We start from the raw sequence: 23106 nt of genomic DNA, 5'->3' as shown, positions 1-23106 counted from the left end.
TTATTTGGTAAGACCAGCGACAAAAGCTATTCTTTCCAGCTGTAAAGCACTGTGTTCTGTTGGAAACTGATTTCAATCATTGATGCATTTTCAGGTTTCCTAATTTTATTGTCACTGACATTTGGCATGTTGCTTTTTATAAGTGACAAGATTCCAGAGTGGGAATTGAGTGTTCTTTTCTTTCATTTTTTTTTTAAAGTTATGTCAGTTAAAAAAACCCAAGTGTTGTCGTAAATTTGTTTTGCTTTATGGAGGATAGGGTGTTGAACTTGGTATTTTGAGACGTGTTTGTCTAAGGTTAAACATGATTTCTAAATGTTATTTTTATTTGTATTTTGCTTTTGGTATGGCCAGATATTTAGCTTGTTTTTCATAGTTCCTGATATTTTCAGAAAAATCAAAATAAATTTGTTCCCTAAAGATTGGTGTTCTGTGTTTTTTCTTTCTTTCTGCCTTTTAGTAAATTTCTTAATGTATACATATATATTTTTTTAAATTTTTTAAATTAAAAAAATTTTTTGAGAGAAAGACAGAGTGTGAGCAGGACAGGGTCAGAGAGAGAAGGAGACACAGAATCTGAAGCAGGCTCCAGATTCTGAACTCTCAGCACAGAGCCCAACGTGGGGCTGAGGGGCTCAAACTCATGAACCGCGTGATCATGACCTGAGCTGAAGTTGGAGGCTTAATCGACTGAGCCACCCAGGTGCCCCATAAATCTCTTGATTTATAATAGATATCTCATAAAAGATGTTTTTATATCAGATTATATATCAACAAATACATTGTCCTAAAAAGTACAGATATAAATCATTTAGGGGCACCTGGGTGGCTCAGTCAGCTAAATGGCCGACTTCGGGTCAAGTCAGGATCTCACAATCCGTGGGTTCGAGCCCCACCTTGGGCTCTGTGCTTACAGCTCAGAGCCTGCAGGCTCCAGATTCTGTCTCCCTCTCTCTCTGTCCCTCACCCCCGCCCCCCGACTCACTCTCTGTCTCTCTCAAAATAAAATAAAGACATAAAAAATTTTTTAAACACTTAATAATTGCTCTTGAGTAATTACTTTTATTAAGTAATCCAAACTTTAGATATTTTACAGTGAATTTGCTTTAAAGGGAGGTATGGTAATATAGTACTCAATTAAATGCACTCATTTGGCTTTTGGATTCTTTATGTTCCTTATTTTAACATTAGCATTTTAATTCACTTTAAAGAACTAATAAAAAGATCTTAAACAGAAGAAATTATTTTTTAACTTTATTTATTTTTGAGAGAGAGCATGAGCCAGGGAGGGGCAGAGGGAATGGGGGACAGAGGATCGAAGTAGGCTCCACACTGACAGCAGAGAGCCCAGTGGGGAGCTAGAACTCATGAACTGTGGGATCATGACCTGAGCTGAAGTTTGATATTCAACTGACTGAACCACTGAGACACCCTGAAGAAATTCAGTTTTGAACTTTTAGAATAGTTTTTTTTTTCCAATTTTTTTTTTAACTTTTGAGAAAAAGAGAGAGACAGAGTGTGAGTGGAGGAAGAGCAGAGAGAGAGGGAGACGCTGAATCTGAGGCAGGGTGCCTGACAGCCCACTGCCCGATGCAAGGCTCAAACCCACGAATCGTGAGGTCATGATCTGAGCAGAAGTCGGACCCTTAACCAACTGAGCCACCCAGGTACCCCCTGAACTTTTAGAATAGTTCTAATCTTTATTTTGACTTAATCAGGCACAAGATAATTCACTGTCCACTGTGCTTTTCTAAGTAATCATTTGCTATGTTAAACCCTACAAATCATTAAAATCATTGCTTTTGTCAGTTTGGTCATTATAACATTTTCTTCCCAAATGTTTTTAGATTTTCGTTTAGTTTTTGGCTAAGTGCAAAACGGAAATTGAGTTTTTCAACCAGAAGAAATCTTCAGCATATTAAGAGACTAGTCACTAAATTATCAGGAAGCAAGGACTGAAAAAGAGTAGCCCTGTAACAACTTAACGCCATAGTCTATTATCAGGCTTTGTTCGACCCCATTCGTGGTCTCTCAAAACGTTGCGTTTGATTTTCCCGGTGATTGTCTTTGGGAGTTCTGGAACAAATTCGACCTAATTAACAGAGAAACAGATTATGAGACACTTGATTCCATTTTGACAATCCCAGCTGTCCGTATAATAGGGAGAGCTTTCATGCAACTCCGGCATGGAGTTTGAGTCTAGGGGTTCTTTTAGCCTAAGCTCACTGAAATTCTTGTGTTTATACAGTAAAGTTGACAAGGAGCTGCACTGTGGGTTTTTAGTGCAAACGTTACATGCTTTGTCAGAAGAATATAATAATTACTCCATTGCCTCCCATCCAGTTCAACTGGACATAGGATCGGCCTCCACTACCCCAGGGAAATAGAGGCCACACCTAAATGCGCAAGGAAAGAAGTTAATTCTTGGAGTTTGGGCTTTTAAGAACTGAGTCCTGCAGTTTCTCAGGGAGATTTTTGAAAGGTAATTCTGAGTACACACAATTATCCCCTTATGCCCATGGTAAAATCCCCTTTTCATTTCCCTGCCTCAAGATGTAACTTTTGTATTTTAAAATTTTCTCAAACAACATTTCTGAAAATCAACTGTCATGGATTTAGTAAAGTTAATGGAGAAAGTGTAACTATTCTTAGGTCAAGGTTAACTATCTTTTGGTTGAAATATCAACTGAAATGGAATTCTCATGTTAAGGATCAATATCAACCAGTTCTATTACGGGATGAGAAGGAAGGAAGTTGCAGTGCCATCTCCATGTTTTTACATAGAATTATTCTTAAATCCTCCCTTGAAAAAGAAGGTTTCAGGAAAGATCCTACAGTTTCTTTGGATAATATATATATTTTTTTTTCTGAGGCTTAAGTTTGGCCAGTTTGATACTTAAAGGCCTGTGCTTTGAATTTGTAAGGGTATTATGGATCAAGAATGCCATGATTGTTGAATCAGGTGCTATTTTCATTTTTTTAAAACTTAAGATTATTTGAGAGAGAGCACGAGATGGGGAGAAAGGGAGAGAGAGAATCCCAAGCAGATTCCTTACTCAGCGTGGAGCCTGCCATGGGGCTCTCATAACCATGAGATCATGACTTCAGCCAAAATCAAGAATCAGATGCTGGGGTGCCTGGGTAGCTCAGTCAGCTAAGCCTCCAGCTTCAGCTCAGGTCATGATCTCACATTCGTGGGTTTGAGCCCTGTGTCGGGCTCTGAGCTGATAGATCGGAGCCTGGAGTCTGCTTCCGATTCTGTGCCTCCCTCTCTCCCTGCCCCTCCTCGCTCATGCTCTGAATCTCTGTCTCAAAAATAATAAAAATAAATAAAAACATTAAAAAGATCAGATGCTTAACTGAGTCACCCAACGTTTTTAAATTGTTTTTAAAAACAATTTGCCAGTATTTTTTTTCTCATGGAATGGTACTTATAAAGTCTTAATAAGGTCTTATAAAGATCCTTAGTGGTTACTCAGTATTGCAGAGTTGATCAAAGCTAGTTTATCAAACATTTGTATATGTCCTAAAATAAATTTTCTAAAGCAAAATTGTTAGGGCAAAACAAGCTGAAATAGTATCTTCTACTTACATACTGAGTGAACATAAAGTCACAAGCTAATGAAATCTATGTACTTACTACCTTAGACCCATGTTTGGTAATAGATTAACTTTTGGGCAAAAATACTTGCCTTTCTTGGATATTTGTAAGGTGCAGTGGATTTTTTCACATGATCCTGAAGTTCAAGAGTTAATTTCTCTGGGTTGGATGATTTAAAAGGTGCAGATAAGACTACAAAAGCTTTCACTACCTGCAGGAGAAAAGTCAATTTCTATTGATGTTTGTTTTTCAGACATATCAAGAGTTTGGAGCCAATGCTGAACACAGGTACTTCTTATTTGTTAACAGCAGCTTGAGTGATGAATGCAAATCCAGAGATCACCGCTGAACAGGACTTGGATACAAATGAGGTTTTGAGATCTAATTCCAGATAAATGGTTTCTGAGTGTGAGGAGTGCAGTGTTTCAGTAAGGGTAAAATTTGAGTTTTATTTACATGTCCACGTGTACTTGACATTTCAGGCAGACTAATCCTATATTTTATATAGGCAATCCTTGATTTACAGATTACCACTTATTTCAAGCCTACACTTCTAACAGTGTACGTAACAGTGTATGTAATGGGGGAACAAATGGAGTTTCCAGAGAATATGGTTTGAAAGGGGTTTTGGGGAGGCTTAGTGGAGGGATTTTGTATGCTGGGAGATGAACTCTCAGGAAAGAGCTGTCTACTGCTGAAAGGTCTTTCTTGGCTTTTTTTTTTTTTTTTTGCTTCTCTTTGGAATTCTATTCAAAACCCACTACTTAGATAATTATTGAGGTTAGTTAAGTATAAATTATTAATTATTCCTACATTGATTCCAGTCGGTGTTTACTTCTAATGTTCAGCTGAAATCAGCTACATTGAGAATATGGTGGCAGAAGGAAAATACTTTGGAGAATGGAATTCACTGAGCGGGGAGGTGGTACAAGCGTATGGGATCCATGGAGTCACTGCAGAGGGTCACTGGTGTGTGAACGGCGGTAGAGGAAGAGATGTGGGGGGGATGTTGGTACACAAACGGATTTTGAACTTTTGCTACTTACTGAGTCTATAAGAAATTTCCTTGAGGAAAGGAAACGTCTCCTCCTAAACCTAAGGCTATTCCCATCATTCCCCGGATTCCCTTTTATTAGGTCAAAAGTAGGCTTGTGGGACTTGTTTGGGAATCTGGCCACAATCTCTTATTTGCATTGTTCCTGTAACAAAATGTATTCTGATTTCCGTGACAATAGTAAAATCTGCTGTTTTTTTCTTCTGTAGCATCATGCGTTCGTCTTATAGTAATGGTACCCTGATTTTCCTACAGAAAATCACCCTAACTTCTCTCACTAGTGGTGTTGACACTAACTCCTACCTCCAGTGATTGGTATTTGATCCAGGTCTGGCCAGTGAGCACACCGTTCCCTGAACCACATTGATTAGATAGGCAAATGTTATTCTGGGAGTTGCTTGAAACTGGTGGAAAGGGAGCTGTCTCCTTTCCTGGTTGTTAACCTGTGTGCCTTTGGAGTGGTTGCTGTCAAGTAGGAAGAACCCCTCCCGAATGGAACCAACCTAAAGAACAACAGCCAAGAGATGGAGAGAGACAGTGTTGCTAACTTCACATGAACCCTTGGATGTTGCTGTACCTGAAGACCTCACTTATGTGTGAGCCAGTCCTTTTTTTTTTAAAACTATAAAGTCAGTTTGAGTGGAGTTTCTGTCCATTCAATGAGATACAATTCATTTGTTAAGTTGATTGCCTAGTATACATTTTTGGCACATGTGTGTTTCATAATGAGAACTATATGACTATTCTTGATTCACTCTTTAACATGGTCAAATGGATAGAACTTGAAAATATGAAATTGCTACATTAATGACATTCATTCTACCTCTCCTCTGATTGGATCTGGACTACTGACAACAGCTGATTCAACAACTGCTGGGTGCTCAATTAGTGCACTCTCCACTTCAAATGGCCCAATACGGTACCTGGAAGAGGAAAAGAAGCCCTTGGTAACTACACCACCCAAGTAGGAGATCTCCCCTGACAGTCAGTTACTTCCTAAGAGTGGTAAATATACAAACCCAGAGGATATGATGACATCATCACCTCTACCGACAAACCAGAAATACCCGTCGCTGTCCATCACTCCTCTGTCTCCAGTGACATAAAAATTCCCTCTTATCGTGGCAGCAGTTTTCCCTGGATTGTCCTAGGAATCAAAGATGACTCTTGGTCAGAATAGACAAAGGGGTGTGACACCCATGGAGTGACTAGTACATTGTACATTCTATATCTAAAAGAAATTAATTTTTAAAAATATAATTCCTAGTGTAGAATACAAAAGGTTCAAGAATGTAATAAAAGTAACCCCCTCTTCCACCTCTACCTCCCCCTATCACTCCCTCCCTGCCTTCTGCAGCCTGCCTAGTTGTCTTTTCTGAGGACAATCACTGCAACTTGTTTCTTACACATAGAATTTAATCTTTGCACAACTCCTAGAAGATAGATGATATATTCTCCCCATCTTACAGTTGATGAAATAGACTTGGACTTTGTGACTTGCCCAAGTTTACACAGCAATGCGTAGTGGATATGAAATCCAAACCCAAGTCTGTGTGGTTCCCTGTACCACATTTTCTGTGAAAGTGTAACTAGCATATTCTACATTCTTGTACCACATATTCAGAGAAGAAACAGAAAGGCCGTGTGGACTTTAGTCTGAGAGCAATTTCCCCTTCTTTGCCAGGTGGTAGGACATTGCCATTTTCATCTATAATCTAGAACAAAAGAAACAATTTAGGTACCTAAAATTTTCTTTTTACAATGTGAAAACAGGTTATAAATAGTTGTACAATGACTAGTAGAAAACTGTAAAACTTTTTTTTTTGTCTTTATTGAAACAGTCAGACATTACCCACCTGAACATCATAGGGTTGTACTCCTTTGCCCATTGAGCCCGGTTTAATTTCTTGTCCTTTCTGATTGGCACAAATTATTCCCTATTAAGAGAACATGTTTTATATAAGGATGTAAAAATTCATTTTCTGTAGCTATTTATATCATGACAATAAAACATAAGACTTAGTTTTGACTGGGCTGATTTTCCCAGTTAAACACACACACACACACACACACACACACACACACATTATTTTAGATCAGTGTTTCTCAAACATGAGTGTGTACCAGAATCACCTGGAGCATTCATTTTTCAAGCACAGATTGCCAGGCACCATCTCAGTTTCTGATTTAGTAGGTCTGGCCAGGTGGGGTGTTTGAGAATTTGAATTGCTACCAAATTTACACATGCTGGAAATTTGATGCTGCTGGTTGGAGGACCACACTTTGAAAACTGCTCCTTAGACTAAGGGCACCACTTAGTACACCTTGGGATAAATTCCCCGGTGGGGCTCTCTGGGGTCCTCAGTGTTGCTGAGAAGATGAGCTGCTCAATTCGGACCCTCTCTGACCCCTAACACCTTTGAGACTTCTCTGGCATGGGGAGAAGGCAGGAAGACTGTAAGGAATAATTCTAATTCCCCTCTAGCTAAGCCTAATTGGGCAATTCAGAGGTTTTGGTAGTTACTTGCAAGGTAAGGTATCCTGAGAAATTCCATAAAAATTTAGAGCACCAAGGGGGCTCTTCAGGGGCTCAGCCTGGGGTTGAAAGGCTCCCAATATGCTAAATTTAACTGCCCGTTAAACATACCACTTCTGTCTGTCCGTAGCCCTCATAGAGTTCCAGTCCAGTTTGCGCCTTCCACTGTTCCAGCACCTCCGGGTTAAGTGGCTCCCCTCCTGTCAAGCAGTGCCGTAGCTTCTTGAATTTATATCTGTAGACACAGATGTAGGGTCTTTGATGGTGGAAACCTGACTGGCTTTCATTAAAACATTATTAGAATGTTCTAGCAACAAGCAAACAAGCTAGGAAAGACAAGTACTAGGAAGGTTCAGTCAGCAAATATTTTTGAGCACCCACTATTTTGCCAGACATGGTTGTAGGTGTGTGGGGCATGTTAGTAATTCAAATAAAATTTCCGGACAGACCTCGCATTTTAGCAGGCCATTAAAGGAGGGGAGAAGGTAGGAGAAAATGCTAATAATGATCTTAAGAACTTATATGGGCCAAGTGATAAAACAGCTAACATTAATTGAGTACCTACCATGTGAGGGCTTTAGGAGCATTCTCATATCCTCACATCCTTATTTTAAATATCAGGAACTTGAGGCTGAGAGAACATAAAGAGGTTGTCCAAGGCCTCACATATAAAACAAAAGGGGGGGGGCTGAATTGACTACTCTGCACTTACTATTTGTCAAGTCTCTCACCAAGTTGGCTGCTTCCCTGAATTCTCTCCACAACCCTATGAGGGAACTCTTAATCCTCTCTTGTGGATAGAGTTAAGGGAGACTTTGCAAGGTCATCTTGAGTGTCTGAGGTCACACTGTCATTAAATAGTGGAGCCCTACATGTCTGACTCTGGAGCTTGGGCATTTAACCACTGGTCTTACTACTCCACTGCCCACTTTCTCAAGTGAGAAAGTCTGGAATACCCCAGTTCCAGTGCATTGAGGTGTCCAGTGGGCAGCACAGTGGTTGTGCCTATTCAAAATAACCCTGGAAAGCCCTAAACTACTCTTGAAATGTTGAGCAAGATGCTCACATTCACATCTGCTTTATTTGGTTTCATAGCACTCTCCCTTCTGGGCATCCACACTTGGGGGGACAGAGGATGGGTGAACCTACACTACTTAAATTATTTCTCTCTTCCTTTCTCATTCTTCTCATGTATTCATTTTGTATTAGTTAAGTAAATATGCACTGCAAGTCCACTAGGTGTTCAGATGATTTGGATAAATTGATTATACTCTTCAAGCCATAAGACTTCATTCGCTTCTCTTCAAGACAATATAAATGCAGTTGTACTTGGGGGAGGGAGGTTGGTTATCAGACTGCAGGGCTCTGGTTGTCCCTGCAAAGATGTTCAGTTGCCCCTTAGGGGCAACTGGGAGCTAATTAGGAAATATCTGGAGACAGTTTTGATGGTTGCAAGGGAAGTTCTACCGGCAGCTCGTAGGTGGAGGCCAGGAAGAATGTTGCTCAACATCCTCCGGTGCACAGGACAGTCCCTGACACCACATAATTATTCAGCCCAAATGTGAATAGTGGCAAGACTGAGGGAACCCTGGATATCTTGTGCTGAGAAGGGGAGATCTGTGATGCTGGACTGTAGCATTTGTTTGTGGTTCAAATGGAGATTTCTATTTCTGCCCAAGTACCTTTTAAGGTCTTTTTGCACAAGCATCCGGTACACGGTTGGAGCACTGCACAAGGTCGTGATGGGATAAGTGGTAAGCGTCTGGATGATGGAGAAAGACAGTTGTCAGAAATGGTTCATTAGAGGCCACAACCAGAGCTGATGTCTGCAACCCCTCATCCTCTATCACTAACATGTTTCCATCTCATGATCACTACCAGGCATAAGAGAGCAAGCATTTATTAGTTGTTACTCGTAACTGGATGTCGGTTGGAAACTTGAAACTATTGGAAAGAATACATATATGTTACAGTAATAGACATATACAGTCAAATTCAACAAAAAGAAAACGGTCGAATTTGAGACCAACACCAAAGTAGGAACTGGTTGATTCTACCTCAGGGGTGCAAATGACATTTCATGGTGGAATTTTGAAACCTCCTGCCCATATATTCCTACACAGTACTCACCCTAGATGTGAGGTGACCTACCAAAACTTTCCCAATACTCTTTCTATAAAAGACATCAGTCTTTTCGAGTGGATTGATTAAATGAACAAGTCATTTTCCAGACCCAGATTTGCTGGGCTCATTTTACCTCTAGCTCCTTAAAAATAATGACAAAGGCAGGTTAAATCTAGAAAGATATTCATGTTTTAGATGTCCTGTTTCTAGAGAGGTTTGACTATGCCAAGAGATGAATTGACAGTTTGTATTAAATTTAAGCAATTGAGAGAATGCTTTCAAGATGTATTTCTAGGCTATCTGGATCATGAAAAACTTGATCTGTGAGTATTTCTACTGTGTGTACTTCCTCCCTGGATTCCAACTATTCTTAATAGATTTAAGTGTTTATAACTAAGAATAGCGTAGTTTTTAAAGCACTTAAAATACATGTGCTATCTTTGTAAAATAAGAATATTCTTATTTTAGTTGACTTATTTAATGTTATTAAATAATATAGATTAATATATTAATATTATTAACATATTACCAACATTACTGTGCCTTAATATACTATTAAATAAATTGATTAAAATAAGAACATATTATTTATTTTACTTAAATACTATAAATATTTAATGTTTTATTAAAAGGTATTCTTATTTTTTAAATGCAGGTTTCAGAACTGCAAACTTAGTTTATCTTCTTAGGGCACTTGGCTAACCTGATGTAGAGATCCTAGTTCTTATGTTGCCCAGCATTTCTGTTAAGACCCTCAAGCCATCTCGTCAGACCAGTTAGCAAAATAACAGGGTGAGTATAGTTTTTATCCACACAGGTGTGGTGTTTGTTTAATAATATGTATTTCGTTAAACATAATTGCTTTTTCATGGGTGAAAAATAATTGGCCTGAATCACATCTTCCTAAAGGCTAAAGAAACCAGAGCAATCTGAAACCTCAATCTTGCTGTCTCTGGCTGAGAAGGAAGGACATGCCTGGCTTGAAGACAAAGATTGGGTTCTGAGAATTAACAAAGTGAGAAGCTCGAGTGAGAGGAGAACGGAAGGAGCGCTCTGGGAGAAAGGTAACTCCACCTCCAGTCTTCTCTATACAGGGTTTAGGATTTATGCCCTATTGTTTTTGTTTCACTGAATCAGAAACCAAAGATTTGTTTAGACTTGAGACTTGTAATTTATTACTTAGAACTTCACTCTCAGTGGGACAGGAGAAAGCCTGAAGAGTCTGAGGCAACAGAGTGGATTTTATCCCTGAGAATGTTGTGGGTGTCCCCTCTCTGTTAAGTATATTCAAAGGCCAAGTCGCTGGAGACTTCATTTCTTAAAAGGAATTATTTCCACAAGCCCAGGAAACTATATTCTGAAGAATCATTTCTCTGTAGTTTTAGAGGAGACAAGGGAGAAATGTAGCTAGAAGCCACGACTTACATCTAAGAATGTGTCAGTATCAAATTGGGCCATCCGATGTACAAAGACACACGCTCCCTGAAGCCAGGACGAAAACACACTGCCAATGGCAGCCTTGATCCAGCCAGTGTCAGACATGTTCCATATGACATCTGAGGACTTCAGATCGAGCCAATACCTAAGTAATACAGAGAAGCAACAAGACAAAACAAGACAAGACAAAACAAAAACAAAACAAAGCAACCCTCACACACAAAACAAAAGAACAAAACAAAACAAAAACAGAAAAGCAAACAAACTGCTGTCTTTGAGAACTGGCCAGAATATCCAGGGCTACAGAGAAAGATCAAAAGCCAGAAAGCAGGATGAGCTACTATTCTACCTCCCACTTTTGTTATTTTATTAGAGGACTTCTCCAGAATCCTAGGTAATCTGAAAATAGAGTGGGAGGCTGAGTTTGGCATAATATTCTATGTTTGGTCATTGATGCAACAAGTGTTTATTGTGTGAATATATGCTAGGCACTTCTCCCTAGCATAGTAAGTGAGTGAGATAGACCAGGTGTCTGCTCTTACTTCAGCAAGACCGATAGCAAATAAGCACACAATAAAATGAATAAGAATATAGATCAGTATCAAAATGTCAAATATTGATAAGTGCTCTGAGGAAAATAAAACGGATAGTGTGATAGCTTGAAGATACCTAGGAAGGCCTTTCTGTGTAGGTGAGCTTCTCTGGAAGTGAGAAGGAGCCAGACACACTGTGTTTGAGACGTGGTCAAGGTTGATTCCTGTCCATCACCCTGTGCTCATCACAAGTGCACTCCTTAATTCCCACTGCCTATCTAATCCATAAGTTCTTGCTTGATCAGTTGGTGAGATGGTGTCATCTACTGAGCTAAGACTGGGCAGGGGCATCAAGGGTTCTGTTTTGCAGACATTACACTGGAGAAATCTAATAGCCATCCAACTGGAGGTGTCAGCTCAGTTGGATACCCATGTTGGCAGCTCAGGGGAGAGTTTAGCAAAAACGGTTTTTCACCCTACCTTCCACAGAGGGTGTACCCAATTCCGAGGCTGCTCTGAGAGTGCTGGGCCATCTTGGGAGCACCTGTGGTCCCACTGGTGAAATAAATGGCCATTGGTTCTTGACTTCCTGTTTCTACACAGCTGTGCTCTGCAGAGGCAGATCTGTAAAATATGGATCCCAACATGGTGGCTGAAGATGGCAGACCAGTTTAACTCTGTTGTGCATGTGGGTGTGTGTATGTATATGTATATATGTGTATGTGTGTGTGTGTGTGTGTGTGTGTGTGTGTGTATATATATATACACACACACACACACACACACACACACACACACACACACGTGTTTTCCCCTCCTCTGCTGCTTATGCCATCTTGATACCAGAAAACACTTAATAGAACAAAACCTAATCCAAAGCTTCCTTGAGAGGAAATTCTCAAGAAATCTTAAAGGGACTTTCTAAATCAGTACTAAGCTTTCACAACTCGTTTGTCTCTTTTTTTAAGTGCCACCTTTGTATAAACAGCATAGATAGCAAGGATGACTTTCAAACTCAATGACAAAAGGATGTGTATTTTGTTTAAATTTTTCTCTCAGTGCTTCTTTTAATCTATGAATTTTTTAAAAAAATCAGTGAATCTTTGTGAATTGGTTATTAACATTTCAGGAGTTTTTATGATTTAAAGGAAGATCTTTTGGCATTTGAATTAAACTTTTTAATACTTTTATTCAGCATCTTCAGTATTGCTGGCAGACACAGTTATTTGCTTACCACATAGCATTCCATTCTTCTTCCCTGCACTGTTCATGTTTCAGGCAGTCATATGCTTCAGGGGAGAGTGTTCCTTATATAGCTCTAGGTGGTGAATCTTGATTATCCTAAGCCAGTCATGGTAATTCTTGTCCCAGAGACTGATTTAGGAATGGGTACATGTTGCAGTTATGGTCAATGAGATTTAAAGGCTTTATGGAAAGTGTTTCCTTATTCTGAAGAGTCATGAGGAAGGGATGCTTCCTCTCCCCACCCCACCCATCTTGTTTCCTGGACTTTGAATATAGTTGTGAAAGTACATGATGTCTGGAACAACCCTAGACACGTTGGGATCACGGGAGGGATTAGCAGACACACTGAGGATGGCACCATGGAAAGATGAATGAATCTGGGTTCATGCTAATTTTATTGAGACACTAAATAACCAACTCTCATTCTGCTCTACCTCTGTACTTCTTATTTGTCATATAATAAAATTATGTTGGTTAAGCCAATTATACATGAGTCTCCTATTACGAAAGCCAAGAGCATTCTATGTATAGATAATAATAACAGTATCTGTGTAAGATTATCTGGCCAGACAGCTCCAACGTTTCCTTGCTGTCTGGCCCAAGCATGCCATTCCCTCAGTGAGGAGTGGAGCTTGTGTCCTCTCTGCTTGAATCTTGGCTGGCCTTATAACTAACTTTGATTGACAGAGTATGGCAGAATTTCTTTGACTTCCAGCCTAGGACTTAAGAGGCTTGATAGTTTTCACTTTCACTAGGGGGAATGCAGCCCATAGGAAAAAGTTCAGACCCTCCTGCTGGAGAGAGAGGCCACGTATGGGACAAGGGAGGTGCTTCAGCCCACACCAGAGCCTCAGACTTGTGAGGAGACCCCCTTGAGTCCTCGAGCTGCAGTCCAGCTTGTACGGAGAAGGACAAGCTGCCTCTGCTGAGGCCTGCATGGACTTCTTTTTAATGTTTATTTACTTTTGAAAGAGAGAGAGAGACACGGAGTGTGAGAGAGGGAGGGTCAGAGAGAGAGGGAGACACAGAATCTGAAGCAGGCTCCAGGCTCTGAGCTGTCAGCACAGAGTCCAATGTGGGGTTCAAACCACAAACCATGAGATCATGACCTGAGCTGAAGTTGGGTGTTTAATCAGCTGAGCCACCCAGGTGACCCTGCATTAACTTCTGACCTACAGAATCTTGAGAAAATAAAATGATTTTTGCTTTATGCCACTAAATGTTGGGATGTCTTGCTACTCGGTGAGTTCAAAGTCCTTTTTACTCTGATTTTTTGGGCACCTTTAAGGGACTCAATGGCACATTGCAGAGTTGTTTAGGGCAGGGGCCTCCAAAGAAGGGGTGCTTGCCACCAAGGGGTATGTAAGATATTTGAGATGGTGAATAAACTAGGAGGACTTCAAATTATATGTATTCTTATATTCATTCTTTAAAGTATTTATTTTTTGTATTTGTATAATATACAAAAACATGTATATAACTTATAAATTAATGTACATGTAAGGGGGAGTGTGTTAAAAATATTTTACTGATGGAGATGCATATTCAAATAATCTGGATACTATTACCTTAGGGAATCACTGCATTGCTGAATAACTTTATTAACTGAAACTAATACAAGTAATTATAATTACTGTAATATTTGTGGAGTGATTGCTTGTGCCAGGCTTATACTTAACACTTCACAGGCTTCATCACATTTAATTCTTCTACAACCCTGTGAAGTAGATACTATCCTTACCCCCATTCTGTGGATAAGATAATGTTTCAGAGATGTTACTTGACTTATTCCAAGTTACACAGCTTATAAAAGACACAAATAGTATTCAGTGCCATAGCTCTTGGGAGAGAATTTTGGGATTGACTAATAACAGGAATTTGGTTTAAATTAATTAGTAGGATAAAATTTCATTTCAGAAAAAAAAAAACCCACAAAACACTGCCCCATGATATTCGTGTCTTCTTTCTTAAGCTTCTCTGGAAGAATTGTTAAAAATAAGCTATTTAATAGCTCTTTGAAGGATAATACCATTAACTAACATTCTATTCTTTTTTTAAATATAGTTGAGGAAGCACTTTCTCACATATTAGCTTATTTTATCCTCAAATAACACTTGAGATATGTGCATTACAATTATCCCTGTTTTATATATGAGTAAAACCGAGGTTCAGTGATCTGTTTTGTTCATTCATTCATTCAGCAAATATTTATTAGGTACCAACTATATGGTAGGAACTGGAGATAGGGTGATCAACCAAGCAGATAAATGGTGCCCCTGCCTTCTTGGAGCTTACAGTGTATTTTTTTTATGCTTTTTTATTTATTTTTCACACACACACACACACACACACACACACACACACCTGCATGAGCAGGGGAGGGTATGCTATTTTATTTATTTTTCACTCACACACACACACACACACACACACACCTGCATGAGCAGGGGAGGGTCAGAGAGAGGGAGATACAGAATCTGAAGCAGGCTCCAGGCTCTGAGCTAGCTGTCAGCACAGAGCCCGACATGGGGCTCTAACCCATGAACCATGAGTTCATGACCTGAGCCGAAGCCGGATGCTTAACCGACTGAGCCACCCAGGCGCCCCTGGAGCTTACAGTTTAGGGCAGAGTTTGGCAAACATTTTCTATAAAGGTCCATATAGTAAATGTCTTAGACTTTGTAGGCCATATGGTCTCTGTTGTAACTTCTGTACTCAGTTCTTAATGTTTATTTATTTTTGAGGCAGAGAGAGACAGAGCATGAGCGGGAGAGGGGCATAGAAAGAGGGAGACAGAGAATTCAAAGCAGACTCCAGGCTCTGAGCTGCCAGCACAGAGCCTGATGCAGGGCTAAAACTCATGAGTCATGAGATCATGACCTGAACTGAAGTCAAACACTTAACCAACTGAGCCACCCAGGTGCCCCTACTCTACTCAATTCTTATAAGATTTACAAAAACAGGTGCTGAGTCAGAATTGGCCCATGGGCCCTGTTTTGCTAACCCCTATTGCAGAGGATAAAAATACAGTAGATAAGGGAAAAGTGATTGGACACATTCAGATAGTAATGAGTGCTATGAAGAAAACAAGATGATATGATAGAGTGGTCAGAGACAATCTCACTGAGAATAAAAGATTCGAACTAAAATCTGACAGAAAGGAGTCAGCTGTGAAGCATTCCAGGTAGAAGAAACAGCAGGTGCAAAGGCCCTAAAGTGGGGCATGTTTGAGGAATTAAAGGGTGGCCAGAGGAAATCAAGGCAGGGAGAGTAGTGGGTGATGTGATCTAGGATTAGGCCAGTCCAAGCCGTGGAGGATACTCCTCACAGTCCACAGTAGGAGGTAGGGAAATGGAGACAGAGCTACATCTTTTCTCCTGTGCTTAAAAATCTTCTATTAGGTGATTCTTTTATGAGAAGGAGTCTGGATCAACTGATATAATTGCTGAGTCTTTGGAGGCAAAGAGACTCTGAGATACAGGTGTTTTTGCTGGGACTGCAGATGAGGCGGGGGAAAATACTCACTGAAATAATTCCTGGAAGCTGAGCCACCCATTCTGGCTGTATGGAGCCACCAGGAGTTTGGTCTTTAAGTCGGGACACTCTGACATGATGGACTCCACTGCTGGGACTACCTCCTCACTGACCACAACACACTTGGCTTTGGATGCTTGAAGCCGGTAGAGAATGTCGTTTGCTGTCAGCTGGGTTGTTCCTGGCATGAAGACCAGCCCTGGGAAGGAGACAGGGTCCTGAGCTGAATGGAACTCTTTGTCCATCAGGTTAGATCAGAGACTGTGGAAATAGGCTTTGTACTTGGTAGAGAGGAGTTGTGGGTTACAGCCTTTAGCTACCCCTGACTCAGTCCCCAGGGACATCCTCAGTCCCCATAGGACCCTGGTCACTGGGAGATCATTAGAGCACTGGCTTCAGATTCTGATAGTCCCTGCGTCTAATTCTGTCCCTGCGACTTACTAGCTTTGTGAACATCTTACTTGATCTCTCTGTGCCTTCCTTTCCTTATCTGAAAAATGAGAGAAAATAATAGTGTCTGGCATATAGTAGACATTATAATGGTATAACATTTTTGTGAGATATTTGCATCATTATTATGTAATACTTAAATAGTACTTTACAGCTCATAACACATTTTCATGAACATTATCTTAGTCCTCTGAACCAGTGGTCTCCAATGTGAATTTTGCAGGGTAATCCACTAAGGATAAGAAGAAAAATGAGAATTTAAAAAATTTTATAGAGATATTAGAATTCTTTATTTTTAATCTAATTTTTGTATATGTTTTATAACATGCATGCTATATTAGTGCAGAAGAACAATATAAATGTTATATCCAGATGGGAGGATGTGTGTCCCAAATATTTTTATTGATAGATTGTGCAGTCAGAAGAGCCTGGAGACCACTGTTCTAGAAAGCCATGTAGGTCCATGCAGTTGTTGCCAATTGATGGAATATGAGATTGAGTCATAGCCAGTGAGGGGCAGAGTGAGCCCTCAAACCTGGGTCTTCTCAGTGGTCTGGAGTCATCAAAGTTGGCTTGCACTCCTTTGGCACTCCTGTGGCAATGCTTAGTGTATCCTACCTCCCCATTCTAACCACTGGCCTGAGATGGACCTGGTTTTAAAGTCGCAGTTCCTTATGAGAAGGACATATATGGGAGAATTAAGTGAAAAACAGAGGGAAGGTGGTTTGCACTTTCTAAGGTGAATCAGTGAAGGAAAGCGGAGTGTATGTAAAGCATTACAAACAGCCACTAACATTTCCTGAGCATTTATGAGGCACCTGCTGTCTCACTTAAAATCAGTCCCAGTGTGTGGATGACAACTAGCCCAAGGGTCACAGAGTCTGTAAGTGGCACCCAGGTTTCAAAGATGCATTTCCTAGACTCCCAAGACCCGTACTCTATAGCAGACTACTTTCTTGGTGAGTTTCCTGAAGTAAGCTAAATGGGAAGAAGTGGCCTTTAATTCCTAGAAAGGAGACTTTATTCACTGAATATATTTTAAAAGTTTTACATGTCATTCTCCTCTTGAGAAAATGAATATATGACAATAAGGAAGTTAACAAGGAGATACCTTACAGGACCTCAGATAGTGCACTCTATATAAAAATACAAGATTATTTACTTTGCAAACACTTGTTCTTAATGGCTCAGAAATTATTAGTACTCCTTATAGATTTTTGACAGGAGTATGTTCAGTGCATAGCATGGGGGTTAAGGAGAAGTTCTCTACTGGTGGGTTTCAGACTTTAGCCTTGTAGCAAAAGTGAAGTATTTTGCCACAGGGTACAATATAAGTATCTCAATATTCACTCAGAAGATTTAATGATTCTGAATTAGAAAACAATCTTCAGCTGCTTGCTTAACACCTAATTAACTGAATGTTTTTGATCATTCAGCCTGGGAGTTTGTTTATAATCTTGGCATTTCACAAATTGCTTAAATTACGTTAAGTAATATTAAGTACATTATTAATGACAAACTACTTTTAACCTCCTTCCAACATGCAGTTGGCTTCACATTTCCAAGTTCCCTTTTATACTAGATACAAAAAGTACTTTATATATTGCTTTCCAAAAATTTTAATTGGTAATTAAGAGCATTTTCCAATATACATTATGAAATCGTTGTAATTATCTTTTTAATGATATCCCATCATGTTCGAGGTATCATAATTTCAAGTAGCAATAAATACACCTCTATTAAACTTTATTTAATCATTTCTATATATTTCCAATTTTTTCTCTTATTAATGATATTTTAGTAAATATCTTGTGTTCTCTACGTATTATATCCTTTAATATTGTTACTTTTTAAAAATGTTTATTGATTTATTGTGAGGTAGGGTGCAAGCAGGGAAGAGGGGCAGATCGAGAGACGGAATCTTAAGCAGGCTCCATACCCAAGTGCAGAGCCTGACAAAGGCTCGATCTCACAACCATGAGATCTTGATGTCAGCTGAAATCAATAATCAGATGCTCAACTGACTGAGCCACCCAGGTGCCCCAGTATTTTTATTTATCTGTAATTGATTTATAAACATCTGTGTCATGCTCTAGAGTAGGAATTGACAAACTTTTTCAGTAAAGCACAAGATAGGAAACATTTTAGGCTTTGTGGGCCATCCCATCTTTGTCTCAGTTAGCAGTTCTGCTGTTGTTGAGCAAAAAGAGATATAGACAGGATGCAAATGAAGGAGCATGGCTGTATGCCATTAAAATTTTTAAACTTTGTTTACAAAAATAGATGGCCAACCTGTAGGCCATGGTTTTTGCTGACCTCTGTCCTAGAGTGGAAAAAAATACTGTAGAATTTATATTTGGGGTAAAATAAAAATTACTACTTTGGTAAGAAATGTGTCATTGAATACAGTAAGCTTTTTGCCTGGAACAAGGCAGAGGTTTTCCAGCTGGTCTCCACAGTCATATTCTTATAAGTCCTTGTATTCTAAAATACCTTTTCTTCCTTTAGTGTTTTCAGGGGGCACCTGGGTGGCTCAGTCAGTTAAGCCTTTAGTGTTTTCATATCAGGGAGAATTGAAATAAATTCAAAAAAGTAAATTCAAGACCCTCTGGATAAATACATCATAACCAGCTCTGCCAAGAGTGATTAATGTCCACATTTGCTTTGATAGAGCTTTTGCTTAAATCCCAATTACATAGCTTTCTAGCTGTGTACCTTTGGACAAGCTTCCTAACCTCTCTGAACTTTAGTTTCCTCTTTTGCAAAATGGGCATCACAATAATACCCACCTCTTTTTTCTTTCTTTTTCTTGTTTTGTTTTGTTTTCTTTTTTCTTTCTTTCTTTCTTTCTTTCTTTCTTTCTTTCTTTCTTTCTTTCTTTCACAATATCCACCTCTTAAGGTAGTTGTTACTATTATTACCTCATGGTAGCTCTTCATCTTAACTCTTATTTTTCTATTCTTTGTAAGCATAGTTTCAGTTGGAACTAACAATTCAGAAAAACCTCAAATGTCAGTCTCTCTCCGTTTCTGTATGAGTTAGAAATGTTAAATATTGGCACCTACCTGTTCTCATACAAGCCACATTTATAAGCCACCACTCTGGGATACGAGGCAGAATCACGGCCACTCGGTCTCCTCTCTTTAGGCCGCAGGGCTTGGTGAGCACGTTGGCAGCTTTTCGGGACAAGGAGCCCAGTTCTCCAAAGCTCCATTTCACCTCAGCCCCTTTGCCATTCACCCACCACAGGGCTGGGTTGGCTGGTCTCTCTCCTGTCTGGCCATGGGCACATGGGAAAGAGAGAAGGCTACATGACTTGTCCACCAAATAGATATGACATCTGCCATTACTTCTCAGCTCTGTGCTTTTGGATTCTGGTAACAGCATCCCAGTTTGTCATTGGAGGACCTACTCCTCTCCTACTGAATACAGCTTAGATAAGACAACCCATGAGGGTAATTGTCCATCCGCCAGTTCATGACATATGAACTATGTTGGGTGAGTCCGACCTTCCGTCCCTGATTTTGAGTTTTCTGAGAGGAACAAAAAGATAGAATATAGTTGAAGCAAAAACTGTGTGTGAGCTCTTGGTGCTTCTATATTCCAGGGAACTGTACTGGTTCCTGTTCTTGCTGAGACTGACTGTCCAGCTTGCAACCCATTTTTGTGAACACTACCATGTCCAAAAATTTTTTTTGTCTACGATAGCTTCTGTACCATCCAAATAACCCAATGGTTGTACTAAGCTTGGTTAGAAACTAAGAACCTTTTTTTAATCTATCTATCTATCTATCTATCTTATCTATCTTATCTATCTTATCTATCTATCTATCTAATCTATCTATCTAATCTATCTATCTATCTATCTATCTATCTATCTATCTATCTATCTATCTTTTTTAGAAAGAGAGCTTGCACACGTGTGCCCACATGACTAGGGAGAAGGGCAGAGAGAGAGGCAGAAAGAAAATCTTAAGCAGGTTTCACGCTCAGCACAGAGCCTGATTTGGGGCTCAATCTCATGACCCTGAGATCATGACCTGAGCTGAAATCAAGAAGCAGACGCTTAACCAACTGAATCACCCAGGTACCCAAACATCTTTTTCTTACCCAAAAGGCTGAGGGATGGTTTTCATAGGTAACAAAAACAGGATGGCAGGCTTTTGGGGGAGTCTCATCAACTGGTGGATTTCTGGAGAAAATTTCTCATATGATTCTACAAAGTATACTATCTATACTGAAAAACCTCTTCACTTCGTATATTACCTGTAAAAAAAGCTACCTTCTTTTCTTTCCTTATCTGGAACTCTCTTTTTACCTTCCCTGGCTGGAAAATACTTCAAAACTCAATTTCAATTTAATTTCCTCTATGAAGCCTTTCTCAGCCTCTTTTTCTCCTCCTCTCTGACCTCTCTGTGTTCCCACAGCATTTGTGCTCAGATGCCAGATGACCGCATTATATTGCACTATAGTCCTTACCCTTATGGTGTAAGATTGGGGTCTGACTCATGTACTCTTGGGACTGGTGACCTTGGATAAGGAGCTTAATTTCAATGAGGTTAACTTCCTTATTTGCAATCCCCCAGCGTGGTGATGGGGATTTGGTGAAATAATATAGGTCAGTATTTCTTAATCTTTAGTCATTTGAGTATCACTATTTTTGTCAGATCTGCCTACACCTGTGCTATTGTTCTTTGTATTTTTCTTTACATTCCCTCCCTTTTACTTGTATACATTTACTTCAGAAGGAAAATGTGTTTGGTCATCACCATAATTGGAAAACCAGTACTGCTTGCTAAAAATTGGTTACTGAAAAATAAATATATTGAAAATAAAATATGCCCTTAAATTTTGTCTAGAAATATTCAACTTCTACTTGATCTTTCTGTTTGAAAGAGAGTTTAGCAAGTGTGAGAGAGCTGTTAAAGATCTGATGGATTTAAAGAAAGACTTTTCTCTTAATTTAATAGGAAAGATTGATTAAATGTTATTTAATACCTTGTATATCTAGTATCTGCATCTTTTGAGGCGCAGTTCCTTGCAGTGAATTTTGGTAAGCATGGATAAGTAAGTGTTTAGCTTAGCCTGGTGTGGGTTGGGTCAGTAAGCAGGGACCTTGACCTGAGGCTACACTGCCAACGCTCAAGGCTTTTTGCTTTATTCTTTTCTACCTCTTGTTCTATCCTAATTACTCCAGTGATGATTATTATGAAACCAAAGCTCAAATTACTGCTTATCCCATACATCTGTGACCAGTCTGAACAGATAAATGGAGAGCAAAGAGCTGCTAAAGGAAATGAAAGAAAAGAGAAAATGAAGGAAAAAAGACAGGGCTCTGTGAGTAACTACCATGAAAGGGTCTGAGGAAGATCCAGAGAAACACAGCATATGGAGTTGAGGATCAAAGATCTTCCCTGGGAATGGAGGAGGGCAAGTGGAAAACAAACAAAGAAGACCAAGAGGGATGAAGGAACTGAAGAGTGGCAAGTAGACCACAGAACAAGGAAATGGAAGACTGAGACACAGATGGATACCAAGCATCTAGTGGAAGCCTACTGTGTCATACCTTTTCTTTTTGGGACCACTGGTCCAGCACATCCCCAGCAAAGTTAAAGTTTTTAGGCAATGATCTCTCACAGCGATTTATGGCTTCAAAGTCAGCAAGAGTCAGAGGCACCCAAAGCTGGTGATCTTTGTGAAGGTATCGACCAGTTGGCTTGGCAAGCCAGATGAATCTGAACATCTGATAGCGGGAAAAAAGCATGATTTCCAAAGGGCTTTGTCAACTGATATGGATGTGGAAAGTTCTGCAGCCTGTGGGGAGAGATGGGGGCAGAACGTGAGTCTCTGTGGATGCTCTGCGGTGAGACTGGGGAGTGGACTTGTGGCTGTGTGTCCCCCAGGGAGTTGGGGAACACCCAGAAAACACCCATCCTTCTTCAGGGCTGTGACAGTCAGCCATGGACTTGTCTCCCTCTCACTGACCTCTCCTCTTCATTCTGTCTGTGATCAGATTATTCTTTTTTTTAATTTTTTAATTTTTTTATTACTGTATTTTCTTTCTTTTTTTAATAGTTTATTGTCAAATTGGTTTCCATACAACACCCAGTGCTCTTCCCCACACCTCTTTCCCCCCTCCCCCTTTCCCTTCAACCCTCAGTTCATTTTCAGTATTCGATAGTCTCTCGTTTTGCGTCCCTCTCTCTCCCCAACTCTCTTTCCCTTTCCCCTCCCCCTGGTCCTCCATTAGGTTTCTCTTGTTTTCCTGTTAGACCTATGAATGCAAACATATGATATCTGTCCTCTGCCTGACTTATTTCGCTTAGCATGACACCCTCAAGGTCCATCCACTTTCCTACAAATGGCCATATGTCATTCTTTCTCATTGCCATGGAGTACTCCATTGTGTATATATACCACATCTTCTTGATCCATTCATCAAGTGATGGATATTTAGGCTCCTTCCATGTTTTGGCTATTGTTGACATTGCTGCTATGAACATTGGGGTACATGTGCTCCTATGCATCAGCATTTCTGTCTCTCTTGGGTAAATCCCTAGCAGTGCTATTGCTGGGTCATAAGGGAGTTCTA

The 23106-nt window shown here is 39.9% G+C and overlaps 2 protein-coding genes across 5 annotated transcripts in view; one reads left to right on the top strand and one right to left on the bottom strand.

Annotated features, from left to right (window-relative positions):
• Positions 1 to 23106, top strand: part of THUMPD1 (THUMP domain containing 1) — a 121209-nt gene that overhangs the window by 7248 nt on the left and 90855 nt on the right. The window contains exons 5-9 of one of the 4 annotated variants that reach the window (XR_003911449.1): positions 2344 to 2482; positions 3855 to 3889; positions 9971 to 10107; positions 10225 to 10379; positions 21712 to 22561. The gene's annotated coding sequence lies outside the window, so the exon portion shown is untranslated. Of the gene's footprint in view, positions 1 to 2343; positions 2483 to 3854; positions 4299 to 9970; positions 10108 to 10224; positions 10380 to 21711; positions 22562 to 23106 lie in introns of those variants that run through there. The other 3 variants (XR_003911448.1, XR_003911450.1, XM_029945696.1) reach the window with 3 other exon arrangements.
• Positions 1977 to 23106, bottom strand: part of LOC115300266 (acyl-coenzyme A synthetase ACSM4, mitochondrial) — a 22462-nt gene continuing 1332 nt past the window's right edge. The window contains exons 2-14 of the mRNA XM_029949931.1: positions 22081 to 22291; positions 19580 to 19790; positions 16056 to 16263; positions 11766 to 11909; positions 10741 to 10897; positions 8874 to 8953; positions 7303 to 7426; positions 6512 to 6592; positions 6269 to 6370; positions 5675 to 5802; positions 5479 to 5578; positions 3693 to 3812; positions 1977 to 2092 (exon numbers count right to left, since the gene is read on the bottom strand). Coding sequence (XP_029805791.1) covers positions 1982 to 2092; positions 3693 to 3812; positions 5479 to 5578; positions 5675 to 5802; positions 6269 to 6370; positions 6512 to 6592; positions 7303 to 7426; positions 8874 to 8953; positions 10741 to 10897; positions 11766 to 11909; positions 16056 to 16263; positions 19580 to 19790; positions 22081 to 22291 — 1777 coding nt within the window. The 3' untranslated portion in view covers positions 1977 to 1981. The remainder of the gene's footprint in view (positions 2093 to 3692; positions 3813 to 5478; positions 5579 to 5674; positions 5803 to 6268; positions 6371 to 6511; positions 6593 to 7302; positions 7427 to 8873; positions 8954 to 10740; positions 10898 to 11765; positions 11910 to 16055; positions 16264 to 19579; positions 19791 to 22080; positions 22292 to 23106) is intronic.

The sequence above is a fragment of the Suricata suricatta genome, chromosome 8 (assembly GCF_006229205.1).
Source record: "Suricata suricatta isolate VVHF042 chromosome 8, meerkat_22Aug2017_6uvM2_HiC, whole genome shotgun sequence".
In the NCBI taxonomy this organism is placed as follows: domain Eukaryota; kingdom Metazoa; phylum Chordata; class Mammalia; order Carnivora; family Herpestidae; genus Suricata; species Suricata suricatta.
This window is presented reverse-complemented; position numbering and strand designations above follow the sequence as displayed.